We start from the raw sequence: 22,395 nt of genomic DNA, 5'->3' as shown, positions 1-22,395 counted from the left end.
ATGGAAAACAATCCAGATGACAGAGATCCACCCAGGTGTAGATAAGGCTTGCCACGCAGCAGAAGCCAGGGGTGGAAAGGGGGCTATCCATAAGTGGTCCTGATGCAATTAACTATATGCATATGTGGAAAAATGAAATTAAATCTCTTATTTTCACTATAGACAAAAATAAATTCCAGGTTCACCAAAGAGCCATAAGGGATGTGTAAAACTTATGATGCTAGGATAAGGAAAGATTTCTTAAGACCATAAAGAAATTTGGCCTTTGGGGGAAAAATTTGATAATTTTTTTTATCAATTGGAAAAATGAATTTTTATTAATTGATAACACTCATGAATTATGTTTATCAACAGAATTAGATACTTCATATATTTCATTCTATTAAAATTAAGACTTTTATTTATCAGTAGAATCAGATACATTGATATATTCCATTCCTGTAAAATTATTAAGGCACCATAGAGTAAGTGAAAAAATAAACCACAGGCTGAGACAACATATCCTGGATTATTATCCATAATATTTAAGGAATGCCTAAAATCAAAAGAAAAAGCCAAATCAGCCAATAAAAAAGTAAGCCAAGGATATGAACAAGCAATTCACAGAATGAAACATAAAAAGTCTGGTAGATCTCTCTAGGAATCAGTGATATGCAAATTAAAATCATAAAGAAATACTTCACACACTTCAGATTAGCAACAATTAAGTCTGAAAAATAGGAAATATTGGTGAGGATGTTAAGCCAAGGGAACTCTCATATATTACCAGTAAGAGGGCAAACGGGCCTGACCACTTTGGAAAACAACTTCACAACACCTAATACATTTGCAGCAGCACGTCGTATTCAGACCAGGCACTTCTACTCAGAGGCATGTGCCCCTGGAGCCACGCACAGGGGGTCATGGGTAAGCATGTTCATCTTAGCAATGTTTATAATTGAGAAAAGAAGAAGAAAGAGAGAAATGCCTCAAATGTCCAGTAAAAGGACAACAAATAAACTGCAATATATCATACAATGGAGTGATGGTTCAAATGAATGAAACAGAACCACCTGTATCATTTGTGAATGAACCTCACAAAAATACAACATCAGGCCAAAAATAACACTGATGCCCAACATGCCATTAAAGGTACGCAAGATCCATGCTATATGGTTTTATAGATACTTAGAAATGCAATAAAAGTATAGAGAGAGGCATCAGAATTATAAGCAGCCACAGAGGAGTTCCCTCTGGTGGGGAGGAAGGGTGATCCTGAGAAACTTAACCTTGCCACTGGGCTCTAGTTCCTGGGCTTCGGGGTGTGTGTGCACAGGTGATTACAGTCCCAGACACTGTATTTTCAGATCTCTAAACGTTTCCTAATAAAAGGGGAGACTATTCTTGAGTGAATGTATTTACGGCGCACTGACTGTGTGCCCAGCCCTGACTGTGCCAGAAGCCATGGGGACGCAGGAGGAATGTCGCCTCTCCTGCTCCTGCTGGCTGGTGTCCTGAGTTCCCAGCCCTCAGAATTCCTCCTGCCCTTGAACCTGGCCCTCCTGGCCTACCGCCATCAGTGCAGAGGGCGTGGGAAGGGCCTGGTACTCTGAAAGGAATGGGTAGACCTGGGGAAGAAATTTTCCACGGGAGCTGACAAACTCCAGAGAGCAGAATCGCTAACCCGCTGAGGTCTCCTAAAATCATACTGAACTCCCCCTCATTTGAGACATAGGCTCACGGGAGAGGACCTCCTCTCCTCCCATTATCCACCGTGAAGGCCTCCGGCATGTGTGCATGTGTCTGCTTTTCCTTTTTTTTTTATTATTACATGCATACATGTACACGGTATAGATTAGCCTAAGTACACAGTGCTGTGGGCTCTGTTTTCAACCTCAGAGGCTACGGTGTGGCCTCGCTGGACATCTCTTAGGAGAGGACCCTGCTATGCTGTCACTTCAGTTTGGTGCCCCCTCCTCTATATGGGGACAGAGCGACGGGTCAGGCGGAAGCAGCCCCCTTACCTGAAGCCCAGGAGGATGGCCGAGGCGATGACCAGCGCAGAGAAGGAGAGCGCGTAGCCCACCGTGTAGATGACGTAAAGAGACAGGAGCTGCTGCTCCGGGGAGCTCTGTGTGCACACAGGGGACAGGGCATACAGGGGGAGCCCACGACCCTCCTCTCTCAAAGCCTGCTTACCCGGGGGACGGGGAGACTCAGTCCCACTGGGACCCCGGAACTGAGGAAGGGAATCACCTATGGTGACGGTCCCCGGATTTCAAGGACCTTGTTCTAAGGCCAGAGACATGAACACACAGCACCTGTGTCCAGAAGGCATGGTAAGCAAAGCCCCAGAGGCAGAGGGGTGGGCAGGTGGAGACAGACCTACCTGCCAGATGGCCCAGGTCCCTGCTCCCATGAAGTTGGCCCCCTGCTGCCCCCTCCCTCGCCTCCTCAACTCACGCGGTCCCCTCGCTTGGAATCCTCACACTCGGACAGGTCCCTCCAGGGCAGGCTTGAGTTGTCTTTATGCAGCCACAGGCCGTCCACGGTGCAGAACCGGTAGACGTGACCCTGCAGCACTGGGGCGGAGACACGGGGTGAGCCTCGGCCCGAGGCCACCTGCCTCGCCCCCTCCCCACCCGGGGGTCGACCCTGTGACCCCTCCACACACACACACACACACACACGCTCGGGTCTTCCTCTCCTGCCACGTGTCTGTTTCACCCAGGAACAGGAAAGGTCACAAAGGGGACCTGCCCAGGCCCTGCCTCAGCCTTTCCTCTTAGCCACCCTGGAATGCAGTTTGATGAACCCACACTTTTGAGATAAGGCCACACCATTTCCAAGGCAGAGGAACCAGAGATCAAATTGCCGACATCTGTTGGATCATTGAAAAAGCAAGAGAGTTCCAGAAAAACATCTACTTCTGCTTTATTGACTATGCCAAAGCCTTTGACTGTGTGGATCACAATCAACTGCTGAAAATTCTGAAAGAGATGGGAATACCAGACAACCTGACCTGCCTCCTGAGAAACCTGTATGTAGGTCAGGAAGCAACAGTTAGAACTGGAGATGGAATCAACAGACTGGTTCCAAATTGGGAAAGGAGTACATCAAGGCTGTATATTGTCACCCTGCTTATTTAACTTATATTCAGAGTACATCATAAGAACTGTTGGACTGGATGAAGCACAAGCTAGAATCAAGATTGCCAGGAGAAATATCAATAACCTCAGATACGCAGATGACACCACCCTTATGGCATTAAGTGAAGATGAACTAAAGAGCCTCTTGATGAAAGTGAAAGAGGAGAGTGAAAAAGTTGGCTTAAAGCTCAACATTCAGAAAACTAAGATCATGGCATCTGGTCCGACCACTTTATGGCAAATAGATGGGCAAACAGTGGAAACTGTGACAGACTTTATTTGGGGGGGCTCCAAAATCACTGCAGATGGTGATTGTAGCCATGAAATTCAAAGATACTTACTCCTTGGAAGAAAGTATGACCAACCTAGTCAGCATATTAAAAAGCAGAGACATTACTTTGCCAACAAAAGTCTGTCTAGTCAAGGCTATGGTTTTTCCAGTAGTCATGCACGGATGTGAGAGTTGGAGTATAAAGAAAGCTGAGTGCCGAAGAATTGATGCTTTTGAACTGTGGTATTGGAGAAGACTCTTGAGAGTCCCTTGGACAGCAAGGAGATCAAACCAGTCCATCCTAAAGGAAATCAGTCCTGAATATTCATTGGAAGGACTGATGCTAAAGCTTAAACTCCAATACTTTGGCCACCTGACGCGAAGAACTGACTCATTTGAAAAGACCATGATGCTGTAAAAGATTGAAGGCAGGAGGAGAAGGGGATGACAGAGAATGAGATGGTTGGATGGCATCACCGACTCAATGGACATGAGTTTGGGTAAACTCTGGGAGTTGGTGATGGATAGGGAGGCCTGGCGTGCTGCAGTCCATGGGTCGCAAAGAGTCAGACACGACTGAGCGACTGAACTGAACACACCATTTCCATGTCCCTGCCTCAAATCTCACTCAGACAAGGCTCAGTGCTGATGAGCTATGGCCCTGGCAGACCCACAGCCATCCCTGAGATTTCTGATTCTTGGAACTCAGGGCCACCTCCTTGGGCAAAGTAGACCTCAGCTATAAAGTGGCCACAGAGCTCCTGAGAGAAAGAGACACACCCCTTCCCTGAGGGAGCCCCAGTCTGAAGGGAGACACAGCCCCACCTCAGGGAGCCCCAGTCTGAGGGGAGACACAGCCCTGCCCTCAGGGACCCCCAGTCTGATGGGAAACACAGCCCCATCCTCAGGGAGCCCCAATCTGAGGGGAGACACAGCCCTGCCCTCAGGGAGCCCCAGTCTGAGAGGAGACACAGCCCTGCCCTTGGGGAGCCCCAGTCTGAGGGGAGACACAGCCCTGTCCCCAGGAAGTTGTAACCTGATGGAGGAGACCCAGTCCTATTGTCAAAGATCACCTGATATAAAGGAAAACATAGCTAACGGCAGAGATACAGTCCTTAGAGACCCTCTGTTCAAAGAGGGGGAGAACTGGCTCCTCCCTTCAAGTAACTACAAGTAGCTGGAGACAGAGGCTGTCCTCGGAGACCTCCCAGTCTGAGTGGGGAGCCCCTGTCCTCCAGGAGCTCCCTGTCTGAGAGAGGAAGGAAGCACAGTGCCTGACTTCAGAGAATCAAGACTCTCACAGAAAGAAGAAGGTGCTTAGAAAGCAATAACATCAATGTGAAGAAGAGAGGTCACACACAGGCCCAGCAGAATTGAGGGCAGGGTGTCCCTGTGCCCCTCACACCCTGCCTGGGCATCTGGTGCTGGAGCAACTGCCCTGGCAGGCCTCAGTGTCCACCATCCAGGGAGCGGGTTGGCTGGTGGCCCCAAGTTTGCAGTGAGGTCACAGTGATAGGGGCTTACTTGTGTCTGAGAGGAAATATAAGTCTGACCCCAGGGCCAGGAGACCAGGGACAAAAGCGGGGAGAGATTTTGCACCGGGGGCGGGGGGTGTCAAGGAGGGGACTAGGGGCCAGAACAAGTTTTAAAAGACTGAAAAGACTTCCCTGGTGGTCCAGTGGTTAAGAATCCGCCTACCAATGCAGGGGACACAGGTTCAACCCCTGGTCCAGGAAGATCCCACGTGCCGGGGAGCAACTAAGCCTCTGTACCACAACTACTGAGCCCATATGCCACAACTAAGACTCAACACAGCCAAAAATAAATATTTCTTTAATTCTAAAGGAAAAAAGATTTTAAAGACCAGATTCCCCAGGTGTGGGAAGAAGGCTCAGCGTGAGGGAGAGAGGGAGGCCCTGGGTGGCAGCGGCTGCTCAGAAGTTTCCAGGTGAGGCAGCAGTAAGGACAGGTCTGCGCAGGGGGCTAATTAACACGCATGCCTGACAGCAACATCAGCAGCCCAGGTCCACCCACCAGGGCCCAGGAGGGACGCGCCATGGAGGCCAGGGCTGCATTTCCTAGTTCACAAACCGTCAAGCCACCCACTGCTGTCGTATGCCCGACATCTTCATTTTAAGGGCTGGGGCAACCCTCCGCTTACATGGTCAGGCACCTTCAGGGCCTGTCAGTGGGACCCTGGTCCCCTGAGCCAGTCCCCAGCTTGCAGCTCACTCTCCTTTCTCCCACTGCTCTTCAGAGACCCTGAGCAGGGTCCTGATTTAGGAGACAAAGTATCTGGTAATACCGTGGGGCTAAGTCAGCTTTTGGCATCACAGCTTCTAGAAGAACCTGCATTTTAAGAGATGTCCCCGGGGAAGAGAAACAAAAGCCTGAAAAATCAAATGGTGGGACTTCCCTCGGCAGGAGAAGCCCCTGACACAGGATGAACAAATCAAAAAAGGAAAAAGGCAGAGAAGGGGAGGCATCAGGTCTGATTTTAAGCGACTGGATGAGCCCCCGGACGTCTCTTTGATCTGCTGCGTGAGTGCCTAGAATTCTTCCCCAGGGGTTGAGTCATCTGATATGACAGCAACACCAGCCTTCAAGGGTAATGACCCCACAGCACTGATGGAGATCTGGGCTGATTCCACAGGGTGTGAGACTGGTGTCAGAGCCTTCTCTGGAGGCCCATTTAGATGGGAGGAAGTGGGGAGAGGTGAGGAGGCAGAGGGGCCAGGCAAGGGAGAGGACCCAGCAGTGGAGCCAAAACCATGGAAGTACCACCGACCCAGGACGCAGCAGTGTGACCCTAATAACACTCAACTCGCCACAGGGGCACAGGGTCTGGCAGCCAGGAGGCACACAAATGGATGCTTTCCTTCCTCTCTCAAGCCCTCTCTGCAGGCTGCACTGTCACAGAATCAGGTTTTGAGCACCTGCTGTACACCTGACACCTGAGAACATCACAACCACCTTACAAGGTTACGCGCCGAAAATCCCATTTTACAGATGGAGAAACCGAGCCTCTAAGAGGCCAAGTGACTTGCCCAAGATGATCCAGCCAGGGAGTGGCAGAATCAGGATCACAGCCCCTGGCCCTCTGCCTCTGGAGGCCAAAAGGCCAAGAGTCAGCACCGAACTCGCTGCTAACAGTCCACCACGGCCTTGTGCCATTTCTCTGCCCTTCCTCTGGGCCGGATTCACCAACATTCTGCATCTTCCCAGCAGATCCTCTTGGCAGTGTGGGCCCCCGGCACCCTGCCATTCCTGGATTCTCTTCTCAGGGCGAACTGGGAGGATGGGGAGGTGGTAGGGAGGTGGAATGTGCACAGATGTATGTGTCACTGGCACAGTGTCAAGGGATCGCTGCATCCCTGCAAAGCTCAGTGAGCCTATGCAAACGCGTCTGTCAATTACCCTTCATTAGCAGCAAATATTAAAAGCCAGAACTGTTCCTGGCCTGGCTGTGGTCCCCAGGCGCCCATCTTGGCTGGAGATGGGGTGGGTCAGGGCCCAGCCCAGCTTATCAGGCCAGCCTTATCTGGCCCGGGAGCTACTGGTATATCATAACCAGAAGCTTGGCTCTGGTCTTGTCAACACCAGGAGGCAGCCGGCCATGAGCCAGGAAGCCTAGGGAATATTTCATTAAGTCAGACCCTGGTGCTGGAAATAAAACCCCCAATTAAACACTTCCCCTCCCGGAAACTGCAGCGGCGTACGTAATCAAGCTAACAGCCGTCCTTCCACATGGATGCGGGCACTCAGGGCTGTTGAGAGGCGCTCATGAATCCATTAGCTCCTGTACCCTGGCAACAGCAGTGGCCAGCATGGACACCTGGGCCCCCAACTTCCAGGCCGGGATGCCGAGATTCAAAGACGGCAGTCACAGGACCTCCCCAGAGTGCAGGAATGAGTGTCAAAGCCAGGGCTGGAACTAAAGGGGCCGGCTTGGACTCCAGGTGAGGGGCTGTGCCTCACATCAAGGGATAGAGGAAGACCTCAAGCTCAAATCTTGGTTCTGCCCTCAACCAGCTATGGGACCTGGGGCAGACCTCCCTGGGTCTCAGTTTCCTCATCTGTAAAATGGAAACCATGATAACTTCCCAGGTCGGTGGTATGAAGACTAGAAGTGAAAGCACATGAAATGCCTGGTAGCTGTGTGTGTGTGTGTGTGTGTGTGTGTGTGTGTGCGCGCACGCGCGCTCAATCATGTCCAACTCTGCAACCCCGTGGACTGTAGCCCACCAGGCTCCTCTGTCCATGGAACTTTCCAGGCAAGAATACAAGAGTGGGTTGCCATTTCCTTCTCCAGGGGATCTTCCTGACCCAGGGTTAAACCCATGTCTCTTGCGTCTCCTGCACTGGCAGGCGGATTCTTTACCACTAGCGCCACCTGGGTGCCTGGCTGGCCTTCAGAACACAGTCACAGTGAAAGCCCTGCTCCTGCCCAATTCCACCCCTACCCTGGCCCCAATTCTTCAAGAGTGCCCTTCACTGGGACTGGGCTGGAATTTAGAACCCTGCAGCAGCTGAAATCCCTCCAGGACCAGCAGGGGGCCTCGGCTTCCTTCCGCAACCCTGGCCTGCTGCGAAAGCTCCTCCAGGGAGGCACCTGTCAGAGTTACCAAGAATTGTGAGTTATAGGCTATTTTTAAAGCATTTTATGACTCTCCTATAATTAGAACCAAGCTCACAAACAGGTAGGGATCAGGAGAGGGTGCAGCTAATGAGACTGGAATGATTTGTAACAAGCAGCTCAGCTGTTGGCTGGGAAGCGAGGTTGCTGGAGGGCCCTCAGGTGGCAGCAGGCTCTTGGACGCCACTCCAGCCTCTTGGTTTCCAGAGAGAAAATCTTGTGGACACAAGGCATCTCCTCTGGAGCCCTTCCTTCCCTGACTCACCTGCCCCTACCCTTTCCGTGCAATCCCCGGTTCTGAATTAGAGGGGTCTGCGTTCAAGGACTCGGCTGGCATCCCTGGGATGCTGTACAGTTCTGAGTCCCGGCCCCGTCTCCGAGCTGGTGCCTAAACATCCTCCACCCTGGAGGGCCCTCCTCCCCGTCCTCCATCTCCATCCACCTGTTCTTTAAGGCCTGGCCCCAACGACACCTCCCTCTGGAAGCCTTCCTAATGCCACACCCCAGGCAGAAGAGGTGGCTCTGACCTCCCTCGGCACCACTTCCCTGGCTCTTGAGCAACCTCTTCAAGCCCCATGAGAGTCACCCCTTCTCCCCAAAGCCCGCACACTCACACACCTCTAAGGTCTCACTGACATCCCCAGCTCTTAACCCAGACCTGCCCTGGGTAATTGTTTCGAATTATTTCTCGAGTCACTCATTCCTCTGCCCTGCCCTGCGCCCCAGAAGGCTGACCCCTGTGGACAGTATCACTTGAGCTCCCGGCCCTCTGCTGGGTTTAGCTAATGGGAGGCACTGGCAGGAGGTAGGAAGACAGTTGGAAAGAGAGGCTAGGGTATTTCTCCCTTGCTCCCTTTCTGCCTTGATTCTGAGGTTCTGGCAGCGGTTTTTGCCTCTCTGTGACCATGGCCCTGTCCTGCTGGTGGCCTCTCCATCTTCATGACCTCCAGCTGTCATGAGGGCACCACAGCCCTGTTCCTGCCCCACTGGGACCTAGGGCTACTAAAGCTTCCCACTCTTTTTTTTTTTTTTTTAAGCTTCCCACTCTTATAGTCCTGGTGCTTTATGTTCCTTGTTGTTGTTTAATTGCTAAGTTGTGCCTGACTCTGCAATGCCATGAACTGTAGCCCGCCAGGCTCCTCTGTCCATGGGATTTCCTAGGCAAGAATACTGGAGTGGACTGCCATGCCCTCCTCTAGGGGACCTTTCCGATCCAGGGATTGAACCTGCATCTCCTGCATAACAGGCAGATTCTTTACCGCTGAGACACCAGGTTAACCCAGACCAACCTCTGAAGTGGTCCCTCTATCGGGTTCTTTTGAGATTCCCAGCTGAGTGTGTTTTCTCCCAGGACATTGACTAAGATCTGCTCCTCTTTCTTCTTCACATTCCTAATTCCCACGACGACATTTTCACTTAGGGCACTCCCTTGATTAGCCCAAGAAAGTTTCAGAACTGCCCCCTCCTCATCTCCCATGCCCTGGGAGGGGGTGAGGGAAGCTCCCCGTGCCAGCTCCTGCCAAGGGGACAGCCAGGACAGGCCAGAGACAGCGATTATGTTGCAGGAACCCAGGGTGGGTATCTCTGTGGACCCTTAACTCAGAGAGAGGGGAGAGGGAGGCAGAGTCTCTGATCCCAAGGGTCAAAAAAGGGAGTGAGTTAGCTTGGTCAAAAAAGGGAGTGAGGCGGGGAGCGGTGGGGTGGAAGCTGGCAGGGGGCCTGTGCAGTGGCTGTTATCTTCATGGAGAAAGCAATAAAACCATGTTCGCTCATAAATGGGCACCACCAGGACCTATTTCCTGCTCAAATAAAATTAAAGGTGATGGATGGAGCCGCGAGCAGTAGGCAGAGCTGGGGGTGGCTTAGTGCTGAGTGATGGGCCCTGTCCTGCGCCTGGCTCCCCGGGGTCTAGAGGGCCAGCCAGCCAGCCAGTCCCAAACCTTTGGGGAGCTGGGAACCTGTGTGTATTGAGGGAAGTGGGGAAGACAAGTCAGGTGGGTGGAAAAAATTGACAGAAACCATTTTTTAGGAATTTGAAATCCTCCTAACACCCCCATCACCTGGCTATATCCCCGCTCCCACATGATGCCCAGAGGCACAGAGAGGTTTAGAAGTTCAGTCAAGCGCACACAGCCACTTGGAACAGTGTGAGGCAGAATCATAAGATTTCATCTCCAGGGAGAAGGCAAGCAGTTCACTGCCCTCCTTTGGGGTGGTCCAGCCAGCAGAGGCTCAGGTCGCTCCCCTGTCTCCATGCCCAGACCCACACACACAGGAACACACATGTGCCCGCACACTGGAGGAAGCCTGGTGCAGAAATGACACACGCTTAATCTGAACCAGACTCCTGGGCTGATTCATGGGTCTGCTATTCACTCACTGTGAGAGCTTGGAAAAGTCATTTAGCATCTCTGGGCCTCAGTTTCCTCCTCTGTAAGAGGGGAGGGTCATTGGAGTACTAAATGAGGTATTCTTAGAGTACTTGGAGCCCTGAAAAGTTGTTGTGAGGATTAAATGACTGTAGGTACATAAAGTGCTTATGGAAGAGCTGCATGGAGGGCACTGGGCCGCTGTCTCACCCTGGTGCCTGCCTCTTTCCAGCCCAGGCTCTCAGCATGCCCCTCGGGGTGGTTGGGCATACCAGGAGGGCACAGCAGGAGAGAGAGTCCTCAGGACTCCAGCTGGGACTTCGTCTGACCTCCATTCCATGTTCTGAGCTGAAGCTGACGCCGGGCCCTGCCAGGTGCCCAGATGTTCCACTAAGCAGCTGCCTCCTCCAGGAAGCCCACTAGCTTCCCACAGCATGACCTCCCTCTCACACCTGCTTCTGGGCCAGTTTCTGCTTGGTCTCAGGCCCCTTCAATGCACTGTCATTAAGAGCACAGGCTGCCTTCAAATCCTGGCCCTGCCATTGACACATCATCTAGAGTGAGCTGTGTAAACTTTCTGGGGACTCAGTTCCCCTATCTATATTACAAGCATACAGCGGGTCATTGTAAGGATTACATGAATACTTGCCTTATAGGGCAGGATGGGGCACAAAGCAGGCACTGAGTAAGTATCACTATTATAAGACAGTATCTTTTCTCCCTTCCTGAGACTGTGAGCTCTCTGAGGCAAGGGTGCTTGTCTCCTGGGACACATGGGGCGGATGGGGGGTGGGGCACATGGTCTCCCCCTCCAGTCAGAGCTCCCTCTGCAGTCTCTGTAGGTCTCTGCACCCCAAAGCCCCTCTCACCTACCCAATCACACCCTTCCCACCACAAGGTGTCCCCTACAGGCAGGAGTGAGCTGGGGAGGGCCAGAGGAAGGCCTAATCACCACTGCCTGGGTTCCTCTGAGCAATGAATCCCTTGAAAAGTCAGGAGGTGGCTCCAGGGCACTATCAGGTAAGCGTTAGTCGCTCAGTTGTGTCCGACTCTTTGCAACCCCATGGACTGCAGCCCTCCAGGCTCCTCTGTCCATGGGATTTTCCAGGTGAGAATACAGGAATGGATTGCCATCCCCTTTTCCAGGGGATCTTCCCAACCCAGGGATTGAAACTGTTTCTCCTGCATTGCAGGCAGATTCTTTACCATCTGAGCCACCAGGGAAGTGGGGCATCTACAAACACATGCATACACACACACAGCAATGACACCTCAAACCACTCCACCCCAAGTACCCAGGAACTGTTCCTGCCTGATCCCTTTCCTGATTACTACATGCAAGCGGGTGCTCACATTTCTTTCTTAAGTCAGAGCCCATGCTTTCCCTATAGACACCTGCCAGTAGAAGCCTCAGGCCCAGGTTATACCTGATACCTCCCCCTACCGCTCCCCATCCCAAGGAAAGGTAGGCAGACCACCATGAGGAGGCCTATAGACCTCCGGGAGTGGGGAGACGGTGTCTCAGTGCAAAGGAAGCAGCAAGCACCCTATGCCACCCCACCCCCACCCGAGCCTCCTGGACATCGGGGAGGGGAGGTCCATGTGGGGAAGGGGACTCACCGCTGCTGGCCCAGGGTAGGTACCAGGGGCAGCTGACATTCACAAAGGAGCCTGGTGACCCATCCGGCCAGCAGGCATAGTCGTCAAAGGTCCGGTTGCAGAAGAGGTCTGGTGCAGGGGGAAGGCGTTTGAGTCCGAGCCTGGCTGGGGCGCATTCTGCTTTCCTCCGCTCCCCATTGGGGAGGCTACCCAGCAGAAAGCTCCCTGCCTAGCACGTTCCCACCCAACAGGCACCACTTAGCAGCAGAGGGACTTGAAGCCAAGTACTTAAGGTCTCTGTTTTCTCATCTGTAAAATGGGGTTGACTTCCCAGCCCACAGGGCTGAGCAGGGACAAATAGTGTAGGCAGCAAAGATATCAGAGCATAATAAGTGCTTAATACACAATCTTCATGGCCTTTTCTGAAATTCCACACCTCCTGTGACCGGGACGGCGCCTTGGTACCTCTCCAGCCCAAGATTACTTCCTCAGGTGACTGGGTCAGGACCGCAGGTCAGGAACAGAGGCCTGTCTGGCTTCAATCCTCTATTCTTTAAAACAGCCCACACAAGCCCCCTAAATGTTCATTACTGTAAGTACGTGAGTGGGGCCTTCAGTCCGGGCATAAGCCGGGAGGCGCTGAGGACACAGCACGGAATGGCCTGGTGTCAGCTCCTGGGGGGCCCTGGAGAGGGGCACAGCAGCTACACAGCTGCACCCCAAGGCATAGGGCAGATGCGGGTCCTAGAGAGGCAAGGGAGGCCAAGCCAGCTTGGGGGGCCTCCGAAGGCTCTGGGGAGCTGGGTGGGGGCCCCCCCTGCTCTCACCTGCGGCCGGGGGCGGGGCCTCGGTCAGGAAGCGCTGGCATTGGCGTCGGTACTCTCGCCATTTCTGCACAGTCTCCGAGAGGGACACGGTGGCACCCTGGGGAGAAGAAAGAAAAAGGGGCCCCTTGGGTCCAATTCAAGTCTATTTTACCCTCTGCCCCCACACACTTGGTTTCTTGATCTTTAGGGGATCTTAGGGCCCCAAATCCCACAGGCTTTGGCCATCTTTGCAAGGGGGTGACAACGCAATGAGGAGCTCCAGTGGATGCTTTTACATCTTTATGCCTCCCAGAGCATACCTTGCTGCTAAGTCGCGTCAGTCGTGTCCGACTCTGTGCGACCCCATGGCCTGCTGCCTACCGGGCTCCTCTGTCCATGGGATTTTCCAGGCAAGAGTGCGAGAGTGGGTCACCAGTGCCTTCTCCTCGCATACCTTGAGGTGCAGTGAATGTCCAACCCATGGCTACTGAAAGAATGCTGTTGTGCTGAGTGAAGGAGGGGGAGTGTCTCATTCATGGTTTCATCTGCCCCCACCCAGCAGAGATTTCCTGAGGGCCCTGGGGTTCGTGACTGCCACGGGCTCCTTTCCAGTGCCCAGTCAACCTGCCTGTGAAGTTCTCACACTTTCATCCACCATTCTAGAAGGGGACACGCAGGCTCAGAGTGGGAGAGGGGCTCAGTCAAGGTCACACAGCACTCCAAGGAGCAGAGCTAAGGTTAGGACCAGGAGCCTCCCAGATCAGTGACTGTTGGAGCAGTGGATGATGTGGGCTGTGGTGGGATTCAATGCTGCAGACCCTGGTACTATTTCCCACTACTACAGGGGTCCCCAGCCTCTGGGACCTGATGCCTGATGATCGGAGATGGACCTGATGTAATAATAGAAATAAAGTGCACAGTAATTGTAACACATCTGAATCATCCTGAAACCATTCCCCCAACCCCCAGTCCAGGAAAAAACTGTCTTCCACAAAACCAGTCCCTTGTGCCAAAAAGGGCACTGCTCTAACGTCCCTCCTACAAAATGCAACCATGTTATCTGGGAGGTCAACACAAGCCTGCACTGTCTCCTTCTAGCACAACATGGGTCAAACATCAGCCCAGCCCAGCTCTATCAACTGGAGAAGGAGAAGTCTTGAGGACATGGGGTGAAGGGGTCGGAAAAGTTCCAGGACACAGAGATCAGGCCTGCATTGCGAGAGGCCCCCCTATCTGTGAGCAGGGGGATAAGAAGCTCCACTTTCAGATAAGGTAACACAACTGGCTTTTAGACAGACCCAAGCAGATGCACCCAAGAGAGAATTATCCATTCCCAGACACTGTAGTGTACTTCCTTTACATATGTCTTGGGACTATGTTTCTTTTTTATTTGTATTTTTTCCTGAACAGGCTGAAGATTCTAAATATTCCTCACTTAGAGGCTGCAGACACACAAATGACCAGGGAGCCCCTTGGATAAAATTTAGGACCTATACATAATTTAAAACAAAATTTCACTTTTTAAAATCACAACAATAAGCATTTGTGCTGAAATTAAAACAGCTTCCTTTGGGAAGCTTGCATCCTTGACTGGTGGTGCCCTAAGCACACTGGATCTGGTGTCTGGGTAATCTTGCCCAGATTTAAGCTGAGTTGTGGTTTGTAACAGGGGTCCCCAGTTTCTGAGATCTAATGCCTGATGATCTGAGGTGGAGTTAATGTAATAATAATACAAATAAAGTGCACAATAAATATAATGCACTTGTGGGTGTGTTAAGTCGCTTCAGTCATGTCCAACTCTTTGCAACCCTATGGACAAGTTCCTCTGTCCATGGGATTCTCCAGGCAAGAATCCTGGAGTGGCTTGCTGTGCCCTCCTCCAGGGGAGCCTTTCCGACCCAGGGATAGAACTCCAATCTCTTATATCTCCTGCACTGGCAGGCAGTTTCTTTACCACTAGCGCCACCTGGGAAGCTTGAGTCATCCCAAAACCATCCCCCCACCGTGGTAAAACTGTCTTCCACAAAACCAGTTCCTGGTACCAAAGAGGCTGGGGACCGCTGGTTTATGAGACACTTCCCATAAAGACACAGGTTGTCTTGGGCTCATCCCTGGCTGCCTAGGAAGCCCTGGGCAAGGGGGGAAACAAGCTTGCTTGAGCTCCAGCCGCACGCTTAGAGTAAGTGTGCTGAGACCACAGGGGGAGATACCTAAGAGACAGTCCTCTTCTGAGGGCAAAGGTCAAGTGTATTTGTTATTAAAAAAAAAAAAAGAACAAGAAATCAAACCCAACAGCAAAGGCAGTATCACGATTTTAGCTACATCTGAGGGGTCCAAACAGTTTTCACTAAAGCCAGTCCTGGTGGATCAAACCCCAGACTCACTTTCCTTCTCCTCCTGCACCTGAAAATGGCAGCTGCTGGTGGTTGGGGCAGGGAGACTGGGAAGAAATCCCACTCCATCTCTCTTTCCAGGAGGAAAGCAGGCGGGAAGCAAGGTCACTGCTGGGAACTGGGGCAGAAGGTGTGTCAAGGCCAGGGAGTGAGAACGAGGAAGCTCATGGAAGCCAGAAGTCTGGGGGTGGAGGTGGGGAGTGGGGTTAAAGGGTAAGGACAACACCAGGAAGGCCAGGCTGGCCACCAACCTCCAGGGGACTTGGAGGCAGAGGCAGCCCTGTCACTTGCTCCGAGCAGAGCTTTGGACAAGAAACTATCTTCAGACTGGCGCTCCCTGAGGCAGGGCTGTCTCCCCTCAGACTGGGGCTCCCTGAGGCAGGGCTGTGTCCCTCCTCAGACTGGGGCTCCCTGAGGACAGGGCTGTGTCTCCCCTCAGACTGGGGCTCCCTGAGGGCAGGGCTGTGTCTCCCCTCAGACTGGGGCTCCCTGAGGTTAGGCTGTGTCTCCCCTCAGACTGGGGTTTCCTGAGGCAGGGCTGTGTCTCCCCTCAGACTGGGGCTCCCTGTGGCGGGGCTGTGTCTCCCCTCAGACTGGGGCTCCCTGAGGCAGGGCTGCGTCTCCCCTCAGACGGGGCTCCCTGAGGACGGGGCTATGTGTCCCCTCAGGCTGGGGCTCCTTGAGAACAGGGGCTGGGTCGCCCCCTCAGATAGAGGGCTTCCTGACAACAGGGTTCGCTGCCATCTTCCTGCACCAGTTGAAGTTCTCCAAATACTGCTCACTTCCGCCCCACCTCTCCCCAGTCAAACACACAAACTACCAGACCTCTGGCCTCTCCCCACCTGGTGTTTATGGAAGTAATACTGTGCCAGGCTCTGGGTGGCAGGTCTGACGGAGGGACATGGGGAACACAAAGATGAGGGCAGAGCCCGTGCCTGAGAGAATCCGCAGGCTCCTCGGGGGTGGGTTGGGGACAAATGCTGTTCAGGACACAGCAGAGAAGGTAGGTGACACTGCTCAGGTTGCGGCAGAACTTGGTGCAGACCTAAGAGTTCTGGGGGGGTCAGGGGGCCCTCTGGGAGCTGTGAGCGGGGGTTAAGCAGGGAATCTGTGGGGAGAGATTGGACCCAGCAAGGGCAGAGGGTGGGCATTTCAGCAGGGGGGCCTGGCCGAAACAACGCGGCAGAGATGGGGACACTACAGCTCCAGGGAGCAAGCTGAGGACGGCTACGGACCGCTGTTCAGAATCTTCTCAGGACCGGGGGCAGCTGGGAGGCTCTGGCCTGGAACAAGGCTGAGGTTAATCGGTGCGGCCAGGCCCGGGGCCCAGGGGAGCATGGTTACACGGAGATGCGTGAATAGACCTGGCTTTGGGCGCAGAGCCAGGGCTGACCCTGGCTCTCTCATATATTGATTTTCTGACCTTGTCCAAGAGTTTTAACTTCCAGCCTGAGCTCACACCTGCACAGACTGGAAATAACCATAGTCCCTCCCTCCTCATGAGCATTAAGTGAGTTGATGCTAAAGGGCCCCAGTACTTGGAAAACTCAGTCAACAACAGCTGTCCTGGATTTCTGCTGTTGATGGGAGAAAGCAAAGCGTGGTCCAGGCAGCCAGGCTTCCCGGGGAGTCAGGGTCCTACCCCTCCTTCATTTCTAGGATCAACAAACTTCTGGCAGGAGGAAACTAACATATTTTCATGCCAAGGACCGACCATTCAGCTTAATCTGTGGCATCTTCCAGCTGCAAACGTAGCCAATAGCAAAGCCTCCGTGCCTTCCAGCAAGCAGTGAACTGCGAGGAGGGGCTTGGCCCTGCCCACTGCGCTGCCCCCCCACCCCGCCCCGCCCCACCCTACCCCATTTCATCCCCCTTAGATGTGAGGTCCTGCCCCAGGCCTGGAGACGAGGGGATGCGGGGGCTGGGTGGTGGAGAGGATTCAGTGATGGAAGCCCTGCCCCTCACAGGCTGCAGAGCTGGCTGGAGATCGGGGCACTTGACGGGCCTGGGTGAGGGCAGGCTGGCAGTTTTTAGAATCAGGACTCACCAGGTGTTACGGGCACTCTCTGCATGGGGGTGAAGGCAAATGGGGGCAATGCCTGGGGTGGAGGTCACAGTAAGGAGGGGGCATCTCTCAGACTGAAGAGTTTAGGGAGGAAACAAGAGGTGAGAACGAAGAGGCCAGGAGGAAGCACTGGACAGACAGTCACAGGTCCTGGGCATAAATCCCAGTAGTCTGTTAATGTGGGACTGATGGGACAAATTTTAACCTTCTCAGGCCTCAATTTCCTCATCTGTAAAACGGGCACATCACTGTTCTCTAAGAATTCCAGGACAGTTCCAGCAAGATAAAGTAGTGAAAAGCTTTAGGAGTTATCCAGCCCTGTATGAATGGGCAGTGTTCTAAGGAGGAAGAGCAGGGAGAGAAGGATGTGGAGCGGGTGGTTGCTCTCGAGGTGAGGGACTTTCCAACACCCTGGGAGGGCACACCTCCAAACACTGGCTGCTAACATGAAGAATTCCTCCTACAGCTTCATGTCTCAGTATGAACAAGTGCATCAGATTCTTTCCTTCTCTGGGAACATTTTTGACTGAAGGGAAGGAGGAAAGACGGGCCTCTGAGGTGGGGAAAATGGGAGAGGGAAAAGAGGGCTCCGGTGACAACTCTGGGGTCTACCAGCTGGCGCAGCCCTGCGTCTTCCCCAAGGCAGGACCCGGCCTCATCTTCTCTGCCTGACTTCCAGAGCTCAGCCATCACCGACGGCCTCTGAGATCTGCAGGGATGGGCTGCTGGTCCCTGCGCTCTTGGCCCCATTTCTTTTTCCTTAAAGACTCCAGATGCATGAGCAGAAGGGCAGGGCAGGGAAGACCATACACACATTCTCACATGCACAGACCCCTCCCAGGGACACTCTGCCACACACGTTATCACACATGCCGTGGAGCACATGCTTACACACTAAGACATGACAGAGTCTCTCTCCCACACACGAACACACAGATGGTCAGGTACACACACAGAGACCCCTTGGCTGACATATACTCAGTCACACTGTCGCACACATAGATACAGAGGAAGAGTCACACGTTCTGTCACAAGCACACTATTTCTCACCCACGCACGGACACACACTGACAGACACCCATTAACACTCTAAGAGGTCTGTCATACACACACACACACCCCTCCCCACAGATGCAGTATCACACTTGGAGTCACACATGCACACCGTCAGATACACAATGACACACTGAGATGTTTCAGACACGGACTCACAGGCAGGAAGTCACAGAAGGTCACGTGAGTGCAGAGGAGAAACAGGGGTTCATACAACCCCTTTCCCCCGTCCCTCTCTCTTTATGTCTCTGTCTCCTTCTCTGTCTCTGTGTATCTCTGTATCTCCTCATCTCTCTCTCACACACAGGGAGGAACCTACTCAGGGGTAGCCTTCCGCTAAGGAAGAGCCTACTTCTCCTCACAGCCAGGCATCTGAGGGCAGGATGTGGTTTCTTGGTATCTCCTGCTCTGATCCCCACTGGAGTCCGAGTCTGGGAGGGAGTCCAGCTCAAGAACGAAGTTGCACACTGACCATGGTGTCCTCTGGACTCCCTCCACCCTTCACTAGAGGGGCCCCCACCTCCAGCCCTCTTCCACCACCCTGGAGAAGGCTTCCAGATGTCTGAGGACAAGAGGGTCAGAGGCCCTGAATGACTAAAGCTGCCGTCACGGGATGCCAGTGTCTCAATCTGCTCCAGAACTCCCACGTGGCAGGGCTCGTGACCCTTATTTACAGATGAGGAAACTGAGGTTCTGTTAGTGATGGTCAGGAATATTTGAACCCAGTCTTGGCTGGCTCTAATTTGGGTGTCAAAGGCTTGCCCTCAGTAGACCAGCTCCCTCACAGGGGTCTTGGGGAGGAAGGGAATAGGGGAGGGGGTGGTCCTTCCCAGCAACAATGGAGTGGCCTAGGTCCCCTTCTTCAGAGGTCAATTCGACCCCCCCCCTGCCTGTACCCCCTCCAGCCTGGCCAGCCTGACTGTGGGTAGCTCACTCGGTTTTCCCTTTGGTCCCGCCTGGATGGGCAGGTATTAGGCACCAGCCCAGCCCTGCACCCCTTTCTCCTCTCTGCTGCTGGTCTGCTGGATTCACTTTATACAGGGAACCCTCCTTTTCTGAGATTTATCCCCCCAGCAGGGACATGGAGGGAGCAACTTAGTCTTGCTGATCTCATGAACAGAAAATAGAAGGCAAAATCCACCAGTGTTTATAGAGTCTTACACGCAGGATGAGTTGTGTCGCAATTACTGCAGTCTGACCTCCAAGCTTGTCACTCAGACCTCCGCGGGCCAGGAATGCTCAAAGCAGGGGCACCCCCCGAAACTCCCCTTCTCTGCTCGGAGCCTGGCTCACCCTGCCCTTCTCTGTGTCCCCAGGTCTAGAGATATGGCCCCAGGATATTGGGCTTTTACCCTTAGCCAAAGGCTGAAGAATGAGGGGATTAGAAGAGGGGGGGTTCAAGAAGCCCCACTCCTCTGGGCAAAGGAACTTTGGGGAGAAGACATGTGGCTTCCACAACCTCTCTTTTTTGCTTAATCTGCAAACTTGGCCTGGAGCAGGATGGGACCAGGCACCAGAGCCTCCCACCCCGACCCTGTCCCAGCCCAAGGAGGAGGAGGAGGGGGAGGAAAAAGTGGGGGAGGAGGAGGAGGGGGAGGAAGAAGTGGGGGAGGAGAAGGAGGGGGAGGAGGTAAAGGTAAGCCAGAGCAGTCTGCAGTCCTGGCTCAGGAAAGATCCCAGGCATACCAGGGAAGCCATTGTGCGGCAAGGGCAGGAGTTGGGCTGGTGAACAGGGAGAGGGAGGGAATGAGTCTCGGAAAAACACGGGGGCTGAGGAAGAGCTGGCACCTTAGCTGGGAGACGCATCTGTCCACATCTGGATTCTCAACCAAGGATGGAGTCGGCCCTCACCCAAGCCCCTCCTCCTCCTGCCTCTCACCTGGAACAAATTTCAAGGCCTGTACAGGTCCCCTCCCCAAAGCTTCAGGTCTCGGGGTAAGAGTGGGAGGTCACAGGGAAACACAGCCCCCTGACACAGGACAGGCCACCCAAGCCTGCACCTCCTCTCTGTTCAAGTGTCTCACAGCGTTTCTGGACAACTCCCCTCTCCTAAGGCAGGCTGACACAGCCCCCAGCCCAGGAGCCTGGAGGCAGCAAGGGGTCCCCCAGGGTCAGCTCTCCAAGGGCGTGGGGAGGCCAAGGTGTCTCTGAGCATCCCAGTATGAGCTCTGGTGCTTGTTGACCACCAAGGGGGTCAAGCTGGGGGTGTCAGATGAGTGTGTGTGGAGGGTGCTGCCTGCTTCCAGAGGAACAGGGAGCCTTTTCCGTGTTTGCCTTGGGGCTGGGGAGCCGATGTGGCTCTCAGGTTCCCTCTGGGAGGTCAGGAGGAAGGACAGCAAGCTGCCACTGCAGGGTCCCTGGGGCTGTGAGTCATAGGCTGTGCCGGGGGGCTGCTGGTGGAAGAGAGTGGAGCTGGGGGTCCACACCCTGGCCTCTCTGCCTTCCCGGAGGGTCTCCCATGGCGAGCGGTGGCGGGTTGGGGCACAGACACGGCAGGAAAGGGTCTGGGGCAGAGTGGGAGAGGGCAGCTCGGGCTGCAGCCGAGCCACTGGTACGGGTTTGGGGGAGACGGAGTTGGGAAAGTGGTCCGGGGAGATGCCGGGCGCAGAAGTCTGCGCAGGGCGGCCGCGGGACAGCCGGTGGCCCGGCCAAGGGGCCCCGGCGGCCAGGAAGACGGGCGCCTGGCCGGGGCTAGGGGAGCCGTCCGCCGTCCGAGTCCCCACCTCGGCCACCCAGCCCGGGGCACTCCACTGTCCTAGGCCCCGCTCTCCCGAGGCTTGGGTCCCCGCCGCCCGCGGAGTTTCGCTCAAGTCCGGGACGCCTGGCCCGCCGCAGCCCGCACCGCCGCCAACCCCGCCCCGGGGCCCGCGGTTCTCACCTGGGGGCGGGGGCCGGCCCTGCCCACCGCCCCGAGCAGCAGCAGCGCCAGGCGGAGCGGCCCCGGGGCGCCGGCCATGGCGGGGCGCTCAGCACTGGGCCATCGCTGCCACCTGCGGCACGGCGCGCACCACTGAGCCCCGGCCGCGCGGGCGGGCGCGGGGGAGGAGCCGGCGCGGGGCCGCCCCGCCCGCAGGAGGGGCCGGGCGGGTCCTGGCTTTCCAACCCGGGCCGCCGAGGCCCCCGGGCCGGTCCTTCTCCCGCGGGAGGTCCCGGGCACTGCGCTCCGGGCCGGCGCGCTCGGGTTCGGGGCGCGCAGGAGCCGGGCCGTCCTCATCCCGCACCCGGATCACCTTCCGGATCCCTCTGCTAAGGAAAGCCAAACCGCCCCCAAGCTGTCCAGGGAACTGGGGCCGGAGAAGCGCACGGGACTTGGCCAAGGTCACACCTTCCGTCAGACCCCTTCCGGAAAGTGTAACCCCAAAAGCTGCGAGTGGCTAGGAAGACAGATCCACCCGGAGGGGTTACCCCGTCCCCAAGTCCTCCCCTTCTCGAGTTCTGTCCCGAAGGCGGCCCTGGGACAACCAAGGTTGAGGGGACAATGACAAACGATCTATGGAGCCCTGCGGGTGGGGAGGGTCTAGAGGCTCACCACCCGCCTCCCGCAGCATAGCCCTGCTCTGAGTCCCTGGGCTTTTATAACCCCTGTGCCCACGCGATAACGTGTGCCCAAGGCTGTCCTCTGCCCTCCTGCGTCTTCCTCTCGCTGCTTGGTGGGACTCTCTATTTTACTTGGCTTTATATCCCCACACCCCTGCGCAGTGCAGACCTGGGAGCAGGGGCTGGTGGGGCCCAGACTCACCCTCAGCCAGGCTGTGTGAGACAGTGCCAAGAAAGCACTGACTTTGCTGTTCCCTAAAGACATTGAGGAGACCCAGTGGGAAGAGGGAATTGTACCTGCCTTCCCGCAGTCAATCCTAAAGGAAATCAACCCCGAATATTCACTGGAAGGACTGATGCTGATGCTGAAACTTCAGTACTTTGGCCACCTGATTGGCAGAACTGACCCATTGGAAAAGACCCCGAGGCTGGGAAAGATTGAAGGCGGGAGGAGAAGGGGATGACAGAGGACGAGATGGTTGGATGGCATCACCGTGTCAATGGACATTAGTTTGAGCATGCTCCGGGAGTTGGTGAA

General features: G+C 54.6%; 1 protein-coding gene across 1 annotated transcript in view; it reads right to left on the bottom strand.

Annotated features, from left to right (window-relative positions):
* GLP1R (glucagon like peptide 1 receptor) overlaps positions 1–21,359 on the bottom strand; it is a 40,389-nt gene extending 19,030 nt beyond the window's left edge. The window contains exons 1-5 of the mRNA XM_061398068.1: positions 21,199–21,359; positions 12,831–12,927; positions 12,025–12,132; positions 2,443–2,561; positions 2,004–2,110 (exon numbers count right to left, since the gene is read on the bottom strand). Coding sequence (XP_061254052.1) covers positions 2,004–2,110; positions 2,443–2,561; positions 12,025–12,132; positions 12,831–12,927; positions 21,199–21,276 — 509 coding nt within the window. The 5' untranslated portion in view covers positions 21,277–21,359. The remainder of the gene's footprint in view (positions 1–2,003; positions 2,111–2,442; positions 2,562–12,024; positions 12,133–12,830; positions 12,928–21,198) is intronic.
* Between the last annotated feature and the right edge of the window lie 1,036 nt (positions 21,360–22,395).

The sequence above is a fragment of the Bos javanicus genome, chromosome 23 (assembly GCF_032452875.1).
Source record: "Bos javanicus breed banteng chromosome 23, ARS-OSU_banteng_1.0, whole genome shotgun sequence".
Lineage (NCBI taxonomy): Eukaryota > Metazoa > Chordata > Mammalia > Artiodactyla > Bovidae > Bos > Bos javanicus.
Note: the sequence above shows the minus strand (reverse complement) of the source record. Positions and strands in the feature narration are given on the sequence as shown.